Source organism: Notolepis coatsorum (assembly GCF_963971535.1).
Source record: "Notolepis coatsorum genome assembly, chromosome: 1".
In the NCBI taxonomy this organism is placed as follows: Eukaryota; Metazoa; Chordata; class Actinopteri; order Aulopiformes; family Paralepididae; genus Notolepis; species Notolepis coatsorum.
This window is the reverse complement of record NC_140165.1, coordinates 321915596-321926416: the sequence shown is the minus strand read 5'-3', so window position 1 is coordinate 321926416 and position 10821 is coordinate 321915596. Positions and strand designations below refer to the sequence as shown.

The 10821-nt window shown below is 50.0% G+C and overlaps 1 protein-coding gene across 1 annotated transcript in view; it reads right to left on the bottom strand.

Annotated features, from left to right (window-relative positions):
- Positions 1 to 232: 232 nt before the first annotated feature.
- The window catches only part of gkup (glucuronokinase with putative uridyl pyrophosphorylase), a 71397-nt gene continuing 60808 nt past the window's right edge, over positions 233 to 10821 (bottom strand). Inside the window, exon 23 of the mRNA XM_084329327.1 lies at positions 233 to 643. Coding sequence (XP_084185453.1) covers positions 539 to 643 — 105 coding nt within the window. The 3' untranslated portion in view covers positions 233 to 538. The remainder of the gene's footprint in view (positions 644 to 10821) is intronic.

The following is a 10821-nucleotide window of genomic DNA, read 5'->3' as shown; positions in this document are numbered from 1 at the left end:
TTAGTTTGCTGAGAAACAACACAGAGCAAAACAATGCAGGCTACAAGAAATCTGTTTATTTAGTCAATCAAATTCATTCACATATAGAGATCCCATTCACATTATACACACAGATATATATATATATATATATATATATATAGAGAGAGAGAGAGAGAGAGAGAGAGAGAGAGAGAGAGAGAGAGAGAGAGAGACAGAGAGAGAGACAGAGAGAGATTCACATTATACACATATAGATTCCATTCACATTATACACACAGATATATATATATATATATATATATAGAGAGAGAGAGAGAGAGAGAGAGAGAGAGAGAGAGAGAGAGAGAGAGAGAGAGAGAGAGACAGAGAGAGAGAGAGAGAGAGAGAGAGAGAGAGAGATTCACATTATACACATATAGATTCCATTCACATTCAATCTAATACAATCAACAGAGGGCATGGTCCCACGTGAATAGAAAAATATAAATTGATATAATCTCTTATTATGGTACAGATTATGACGTGGCCTGCTTCAGTCATCGTGACTCATGACGCGTCATAGTAAGGAGTCTGGTCCGCTGACGGCGCAGGCAGATGGGTCGTATGGAACAATATGACAGAACACACAGCCTGCCTCCTGGAAGGCGCTCCTCATCGCCACCTGGTGGACAGAACAGCACAGCACAGCGTCAGTGACAGCATAGAGTCCATAGACATAGACCATAGTTATAGCACAGTATAATAATAATAATGCAGGACCTGTTGCAGAGGTCTTTATAATATAGTTATAGCACAGTGGTTCTCCACTGGTCTAGCCTCGGGACCCAACATAGTCATTAAGTCGCGACCCAACATTTTGAACCACTATGATTTATGTAAAAAAAATGCAGTAATACGCAATCTTTCAAAACATGAAATAAACACAAAAAAGTGCAACAAAAGTGCAACTAGGGCTAAAAACCCAATGAAATAAAATAATAATAAATAATATGCTTCTTAGCAGATTTCTTAGCTTAACATAACAGACCTAAGTTTGGGGGAACTAATGGGATAACTGGGGTTGCAACAAAAGTGCAACTAGGGCTAAAAACACAATGAAATAAAATAATATTTTATGAAATAATAATAATAATAATAATAATAATAATAATAATAATAATAATAATAATAATAATAATAATAATAATAATAATAATAATAATAATAATAATAATAATAATAATAATAATAATAATAATAATAATAATAATTGTAACTGAGGGGTACAATTCCCTGACTGTATTACTAGATATGATACTTACTACCACTACCTTTGTACTTAATATTCGGCCACCCAGTACACGGCATAAATATATTATGATGAACACTGTCACGTAGATGAAACGGATCCAACACAAATGTACGAATTAGAAATAGGTCTTTATTTCTACACAGCGATGGTGTGTAGAGCAAGCACTTAATCAAATCAATCACATTTATGAATGGAATTAGTATGCACTTTTATGGCAAGAGTATTCGTCGGTATATCAATAGAGAATGTCCAATCTCTGAAGGCGCAGGTGGTACATATACGACCTGGAATAGTTTAAGGAATAACAGCAATGATACTTTAATGATTATATACTGGATACACTAGAGGGGGTTAATCCGGTCGCTTGTAAGCCGACAGGAGTAGGAAGGGGGGGGGGGGTAGAATCCGGCTGCCTCATCCGGCCAAGGGTATCCCAGGTGAACCCACTGTAGTGCCGTTCAATGCGCCGGCGATCCTTGGACCACAGATGAAAGCAGGTGGACTCTTTGTGGGCCGGCTCTCTCCGGTCCACGGGGGAGAGACGTGAAGCGACCTCGTCTTGCAGAGCGTCTCCTCACCTTGCGTCCTCTCCAGGGGGGGGTTCCAACACACGGCAGTGTCGGGGGTCTTTATCCATGGAATAATCAAAGTATACAAAGCATAATCCGTGCCTGGGAAGGCGGGCTGTCGTCGGTAGAATAATCCGGTATACAGGTCCACTCGCTCGTCGGCTCTGGGGCTCCTCGGGTGCAGCTTCACGTGGGGTCAACCACCCTGGGTAAGCAGCCAGTTCTCTGCCCGAAACGATGGGGTACTGACTACGGTAGTATTCTCACCGCACGAAGCACTATATATTAACAGACTATTATTAGCTTAATAGACTACGTCCAACTCGACGATATAGTGCCAAATATGACTATTCAAATATCAATATACACGATGTCTCAATACCGATGGTAGGCGAACTTGGCCTTACTCCCACACGTGGCGTCGCGGGGAGGCTTTACGTCTGTGACTCTATTGGAGGGTAAGAAACTGGACTGAAAAGAAAGTCCTACTTTAGTAGCGCAGTATATATACGCACTATGAACAAATAGTCCCATTAGTGGTGCGGTAGCCAGATTCCTACGCGGAACTAGGACTTGTTCGTACATGTGGAGCGGTACGTTTGAACTGGGTCTGAGGGGTATGGCAGCCTGGCACCAAGGTCTCGACCAATAGTAGAATGGAGACTATTATGGGATGTTCAGTAGGCTAGAATGGATATTCAATGCATATTGTACAAGGAATATACAAGGGATATCAGGGAATATTAGAGAATATACAAATACAATTAAATATATATATATAAATAAATATATATATTCGGTTTAATCTGGCCCTTCACAACAGCCACCCCCTGAATAGGTCCCAGACCTAATCAGTTAAACAGAGACAGATTAATCGCGTTGTCTATTTACACATAAGGGTTTGCTGTAGGGGTCAGTCAACTTCACAAAGTCATAGGGTTATAGGGTCATGGTCATCATCGATTGTGTCTGGGAGTCGAGGCAGTTCTATGAGCCTCGCCACGGGACGGGTGTAAGTGCGACCCTGGACGAGCACTTCAGCTGCTCGGACCTTGCCGTCGGCACCGGTGATCACTTTGCTTACGCGGCCGGCCGGCCACATAGCTCTGGGCAGTGATTGATCAATAATCATGACGACTGTTCCTTCTGTCAAATTGTCTCTCTCCTTTACCCACTTCTGGCGGGTCTGTAGAGACGGTAGGTAGTGCAGTAGGAAACTGTTCCAAAACTTGTCGGCTAATACTTGGCTGTACCTCCACATTCGTCGGCCGTTCGCTTCTTCAGGCCGGTACATTGTCTGGGGTAATGCAGGATCTAGCCGCCCCATCAGGAGTGTGTTGGGGGTAACTGGGTCGATATCCGCCACATCACTGGAGACATATCCGAGGGGCTTCGAGTTAAGTACTCCCTCAATCTCCGTGAGGACTGTCATTAGGACTTCTTCCGCCACAGTCTGGGCCCCAAGTACTGCGTACAGGGCTGTCTTTATGGAGCGCACTTCTCGTTCCCAAGTGCCACCGAAGTGGGGTGCGTTTGGGGGGTTGAATTGGAAATCAACCTGTGCTGGAGCGAGGTGGGTCTTAAGTTCTGGGCCCATAGCTTGGAAGCTCTCTCTCAGCTCTCTTTCGCCGCCTTTGAAGTTTGTCCCATGATCGGACAATAGGGTAGACGGTCTTCCTTTCCGTGATGTGAATCTACGGAAGGCCATAAGGAATGAGTCTGTGCTCATGGTCGGGAGAAGCTCGATGTGTATCGCTCTGGTGGTCATGCATTTGAATACAATACCCCACCGCTTCTCGGTTCCTCTTCCTTTCTTTATGTGCAGCGGGCCAAAGCAGTCCATACCCGTTGAGTGGAATGGCTTGTCACCGATTCGGAGGCGACATGGAGGAAGGTCAGCCATCCTTGGTATGCTGGGCTGCGCGCGCCACTTGTGGCAGTCTAGACATGTTCGCTGGAAGCGTCGTACCGCCTCTCTTCCTTGTAGGATCCAGTAACGACGTCTGATTTCCGCGAAGACTCTTTCTGCTCCTGCGTGATGTACATCCTCATCGTATTTCTTTATAATCAGCTCTGTGACCTTGTGTCGGCTGTTCAATACGATCGGGTATTTAATGTCATCCGGTAGATTGGGGGCTCTGCGTAGGCGACCACCCACTCTGATGAGGGTATGAGCGTCGCTCTCGGGGGCCAGATGAATTAATCTGCTGTCGGATGGGACGGGCTTTCCTCCCTGTAGACAGGCCAATTCATCGGGGAACGAGTCTCTCTGGGCTCGCTGCAGTAGAAGCAATTCTGCTTCCTCGTAGTTAGCTGCTGACATATCAGCGGGGGACTTGCACTCCGGGTGGTACCGCAGGAATGTTCTTTGTTGTGCACTCTCTATGGATGTGCAATCGTCTATGTTAGGGTCGGTGGAGGCTACGGTGCTCAATCCACAGAACACAGACTTCTTATTTTCCACCTCCTCTGGACTTGCTTCCCTCGGGATAGGCATGGGCCACTGTCCTTCCGGGAGTCTTAGGAATGCGGGGCCGTCACGGTAGACATTGCGACGGGTGAGGTCATCCAGGGGCATCCCCCGGGTGATGACGTCAGCTGGGTTCTGTTTTGCATCAACGTAGCGCCACTCTGTTTCTCCGGTTAACTCTTCGGTTAAGTCTTGAATCTCGGTGACTCTGACTCCCACGAAGACTTTGTACTTGCATGAGTCCGATTTGATCCAGGCGAGTACCGTCGTGGAATCTGACCACAGGATTGTTCTAGACACCGGTATGGTGAGCTCACGTTGGATGAGCGTGGCTAGGTGCGCTCCGGCTAGGGCTGCGCAGAGCTCTAGACGTGGGATAGATTGTTGCTTGCGTGGGGCTATTCTCGAGCGGGCGAGGACAAATGCTGTGTAGATCTCTCCCCCCTGGTCTTGGGCCCGCAAGTAGGCTACTGATCCGTATGCGACCTCTGAGGCGTCACTGAAGACGTGTAAGTCCATTTTACATGTCTCTGGCCTCACTGTGGGTGGGAAGTAGCTTCAGCGCATATTAACGCCTGGGAGTGAGTGGAGCTCCATCTCCCACTCTCTCCAGGTGGATGCAAGGTGTGCGGGAATGGGGTCGTCCCAGCCCTGGTCCTTGTCCCACAATGCTCGTACAATCATTTTTGCCCTGGTGGTGTACGGTAGAATACATCCTAGCGGGTCATATTGTCGGGCGAGTGTTGTGTACACACTCCGTCTGGTGGTCGGCGCCGCCGCCGGCCTTCCCTGCTCCGTAGTCAGGGGCTTGTGTCTGTAGTGAAGCGAATCTGTTTTGAATCGCCACACCAATCCCAGGGTCATCTCCTGGGCTTCTCCCGGGATTGTAGCCATCCAGGTCTCGCTGCTGGCTGCCTTGTCCTCGGAGGAGAGGCTGCGCAGTACTTGCGGATCGCTGCTGGCCCACTGCCTGAGATCAAAGCCGCCTTTGATCAATGAGGCGCGGAGTTTAATCAGGAGAGCCTCGGCTTCTTCTTGGGTTGAAAGGCTTTGTAGACAGTTGTCTACGTAGAAGCTGTTCTTTACGCTGTGTCGGACCTCTTCGTCCGCTGCTGGGTCCTCTGCTACATGTTTCTGTAGTGCAAATGTAGCACAGCAGGGGCTGCACGTCGTTCCGAAGGGGAGGACTTCCCATTGGTAGATGGCTGGGTGCTCATCTCCTGGCTTCTCTCTCCATAGGAACCGTAACAGGGGCTTGTCCGCCTCTACTAATCTCACCTGCAGGAACATTCCTTTAATGTCCCCGCTGATGGCCACCTTTTCCTGGCGGAAGCGGAGTAGAACGCCGAGTAGGGAGGGGCCGAGTGTGGGACCGGGCAGTAACTCTTTATTCAGATTTTGGGATCCGATCTGGTAGCTGCAGTTAAATACTATGCGGTCTTTACCGTTGTGATGGACCTTGTGGTGGGGCACGTACCACGATTCAGTGGTCTGGTCAGCCTCTTTAATGTCCATCTTTGTGACGTGTCCCGCTGTGATGAGCTTCTCAATCTCAGCGCGGTATACACTCTCTTGGGCGGGGTTCTTGGCTAAGCGCCGCTCCGTGTTCAGCAGGTACCGTTCTGTGGCGTCTGTCTTGGCGTGGAAAGTAGGCATTCCTTCTCGCCGCAGGAGTGGCGTGGCGTATCTCAACACGCCGTTGACCGGGACTCTCTTGGTCCCTGTCTCGAGGAGGTGAATGGCGTAAATGTCATCTTTAGAGCGAATGTCTTTCTTTCCGTTCTTAAAGGGCATTTGTTCCAAGGTCCATAGCCGCTCTACGTGTTGCAGGAGTGCGGTTTCTCCCTCTGTGACTCGGGAGTGGAGACATCTAGTGGCTGTACTTCGGTTGAGAGATTTGGCGAGCGGGCCTTGGAGAGTCCATCCCAAACGGGTCTCGACTGCTGCAGGACAGCCTCGGGGTCCGGTATGAACCCGGTCTATCGGGACAATGAGGTCTGCATGGTCGGAGCCTATCAACAGGGTCGGCATAGCATTGTCTATGAGCGGGATCGGTAACTTGCGCAGATGTACATATTTCTCCATCAGCTTGGCGACGGGGTATGTGTACCGCGACAGTCCTATTTCTTGGCTGGTGAAAGCGTCTGTAATCTGGTACCGTCGCTCAGGCTGGCCGCTTGCTGCGATAGAGAATGAGACATTCTCGCCCTTTATCGTCTTCAAATCTCGTCTTATTGTCCGAATTGTCATTTGGGTTTCGCTTCCCCGCAGCCCTAGCTGGGCCGCAGCGGAGGCGAGCAGCAGGGTCTTCTCTGACCCGTCATCGAGGACGGCGTAAGTGTCCAGGACTTTATTCTGGTAGCTTAGTGTCACACGCACTACTTTTAGGAGTACTCGGGCTCCACTGCTGCTGGCGGGATCGATGTACATGACGCTCGCTTTGCGGCTGGATGGTGCGGGTGAAGGGCGCCGTCTGTTACTGTCGTGAAGTATGTCCAGATGGGCTCCATCGCACTTGGTGCACCTTTTCTTTAAGCGGCATTCGGCTGCCATGTGTGAGCGCGCACAGCGAAAACAGCGCTTGTTGGACTTTATCCATTGACCTGCTTCCTCCGCGTTCAGCTTGGGGAAGGAGTCACATTGCGCTAGCCAGTGTTCTTTCTCACAGTAGGGGCACACTATCTTCCACTTCTCCGTTCTGGAGGGGGTACTGTGGCTCCTGCTGCTCGGTACTGACTCCGATTGGTGCATCACAGTCACCGATCTTCTTCCATCATTTAGTCGTCTGGTTCCTTCTCTGGAGCCAGGGGTGCTCCGTCCGAATGTATCTAGCCGTAGGCTGCTGACTTCTCTCGCCAGGAAGTCTGCTAGATCGAGGAGGTTCGGTTCGGGGCCATTCGGGTCTCTGTGGTCCCTCTGCCGCCTAAAGCGCTCCTGACGAGCGGGCGGCAGCTTCTCCAGAATCCTTTCCACATTTGAGTTGGCGTAAAGTTCATGCCTCCCCTTCTCTCTTTGCGCTCCCAACATCCCTACCAGGGACTGCACTCTGATGGACAGGTCGTCCAGTGCTCGATTGTCTATTGCTGGGGGTAAGCGGTCGATGTGTCGGATCTCCTGGATCACGTAATCCCATATGCGCCCATACCTCTGGTCCAATGCTACCAGCGCTGCTGTGTATGGGGTGGTGGAAGTCGCGTAGGCGAGCGCTATATTATGTGCGCGGGGCACCTTTAAGTGCTTCAGTGGGTGATTCGCTCCGCGGAGAGGGTGATCGGCTGTCCCCTGCCCTCCCTCAGGTCCCTGCACGACTCCAGGGCGCTGAAGAGGGCGAGAAAGATCATGGCCGACCCATCCCACCCCGGTCACAGCCTCTTCACCCTGCTCCCCTCTGGGAGAAGGCTGAGGATCCCAAAGGCTTTGAAAGCTCGACACAGACTGAGCTTCTTCCCCTCAGCCGCCAGGCTGATCAATGCCTCAGGCCCCCCCCCCCCCCCCTCGGTACCCCCCCCCCCTCTGCCCCCAAGTGACACTGGCTAAATGACATTGACTGCACTGCACTAGTCCGTACTGGATCTCTGCACACTTCACTTTATATATATATATATGTATTTTATTTATTGATTAATCCCCCACTGCACTGTTTTCGTTTCTGTGTTGGTGTTTGTTTACTGTGAAAAAAAGAAAAAATGCATACACTGTATTGCTGCAACAATTACCAATGTGTTTTACACAAATGGCTCAATAAAGGAATCTGAATCTGAATCTGAATCAGTAGGATGGCGTATTTGTGGCGTTCATCCAATACATCCACCAACATGGTCTCCAGACACATGCGGAGTTCTGTATACTGGGCCCGGTTCTCTTGGGTGAAGTCGGGTACCATGGGCGTGCCAATGTATGACGCTGACTGTGGATACATCGGCGAGCGTTGGGGGAGAGGCCTCCTAGGCGAGTCTCCTCCCGCTCCTTGGTATGGGCTGGTACCGGCAGTGTACCATGGCCCGCTTGTCCAGGTGCTGTTCCTCGGTGCGGGTCGTGCGTCGTGCTCACCCGTGTATAGAGTCGGGGGTCTGTAGCGCAGCTCCGCGGGAGTATAGCCTGGGCTGTACCGGACCTCCTGGTCCGGTAGAGTACTGTGCTGTCTTCGGGCGTGGTTCTCCTCCTCTTCCTCTTCGTCTTCAGTTAGGTCATCCAGTGCTTGTAGTCTCTGGTTTAGCCTCTCCACAGGATATGCTGCTCCTTCCCGGTTGCTAGGTCTCGCTTGGACCGGTGGGGGGAGGTGGTCTGTGGGGGGTATAGACCTCGTCTGTTGGTCAAGTTCAGGGTTGTTTACTCGGCTAGGGGATGCCGCCCTGGAGGTGTGTCTAGACGAGTTCCTGGAGCCTCTGGCGGAGGGAGAGGGTGTTGTCCGTCTGATCAGCTGTTCTATTAGTTGCGACTGCTGTCTGTCACGCGTTGCGTCCCGTTGAGCACCGGCTCGTTCTCGGGCCACATTCTCTTCCATCTGAATGCGTCTTATTTCTAGACGTATCTGCTCGTGTTCGCTTCGCTGCTGGATCTGCAGTCGGTCGCGTTCAGCAGCGGCGTTCAGGCTGATGAGGAAGGCCTGCTGTAGGGTCCTCTCTGCCTCGCTGGGAGAAGGCGGTTGTATAGGGGAGCCTTCCCTCGGGGTACTCCTTGCGGAGCCTTGGAGCTCTATCTCCACGGTGCTCTCCCCGTCTTCTTCCGTGCCGAGTTCTCTCTCGGTAGCGTTGTATTCCTCCCGGGACTCATCGGGGACTACTTCTTCAGTACTGGCGGGATGTGAAGTCATGTCTGGTTCCCACTGGTCCCCACCGCCTCTATGGTCGGGGTAGTCTGGGCGTTGGGGTTAGACATACTTTTACTTTCTAGTTTTACCGCGTTTACTGTTAGTAGAAGACTAGGTTGTTGACTGACAGCGTAGGCCTCTAAGTACTGAGGGAGCCGTCGTTCGCGCTGCGGGCGTTGGTTAGGAGGATCGTTTCGTGGAGTGTTCATCATAGGCCATTTCAATATTAATAACACTATATTAATATTACACTAATTACCATCCGGCTCGAAGGACCAATTGTAACTGAGGGGTACAATTCCCTGACTGTATTACTAGATATGATACTTACTACCACTACCTTTGTACTTAATATTCGGCCACCCAGTACACGGCATAAATATATTATGATGAACACTGTCACGTAGATGAAACGGATCCAACACAAATGTACGAATTAGAAATAGGTCTTTATTTCTACACAGCGATGGTGTGTAGAGCAAGCACTTAATCAAATCAATCACATTTATGAATGGAATTAGTATGCACTTTTATGGCAAGAGTATTCGTCGGTATATCAATAGAGAATGTCCAATCTCTGAAGGCGCAGGTGGTACATATACGACCTGGAATAGTTTAAGGAATAACAGCAATGATACTTTAATGATTATATACTGGATACACTAGAGGGGGTTAATCCGGTCGCTTGTAAGCCGACAGGAGTAGGAAGGGGGGGGGGGGGGTAGAATCCGGCTGCCTCATCCGGCCAAGGGTATCCCAGGTGAACCCACTGTAGTGCCGTTCAATGCGCCGGCGATCCTTGGACCACAGATGAAAGCAGGTGGACTCTTTGTGGGCCGGCTCTCTCCGGTCCACGGGGGAGAGACGTGAAGCGACCTCGTCTTGCAGAGCGTCTCCTCACCTTGCGTCCTCTCCAGGGGGGGGGTTCCAACACACGGCAGTGTCGGGGGTCTTTATCCATGGAATAATCAAAGTATACAAAGCATAATCCGTGCCTGGGAAGGCGGGCTGTCGTCGGTAGAATAATCCGGTATACAGGTCCACTCGCTCGTCGGCTCTGGGGCTCCTCGGGTGCAGCTTCACGTGGGGTCAACCACCCTGGGTAAGCAGCCAGTTCTCTGCCCGAAACGATGGGGTACTGACTACGGTAGTATTCTCACCGCACGAAGCACTATATATTAACAGACTATTATTAGCTTAATAGACTACGTCCAACTCGACGATATAGTGCCAAATATGACTATTCAAATATCAATATACACGATGTCTCAATACCGATGGTAGGCGAACTTGGCCTTACTCCCACACGTGGCGTCGCGGGGAGGCTTTACGTCTGTGACTCTATTGGAGGGTAAGAAACTGGACTGAAAAGAAAGTCCTACTTTAGTAGCGCAGTATATATACGCACTATGAACAAATAGTCCCATTAGTGGTGCGGTAGCCAGATTCCTACGCGGAACTAGGACTTGTTCGTACATGTGGAGCGGTACGTTTGAACTGGGTCTGAGGGGTATGGCAGCCTGGCACCAAGGTCTCGACCAATAGTAGAATGGAGACTATTATGGGATGTTCAGTAGGCTAGAATGGATATTCAATGCATATTGTACAAGGAATATACAAGGGATATCAGGGAATATTAGAGAATATACAAATACAATTAAATATATATATATAAATAAATATATATATTCGGTTTAAT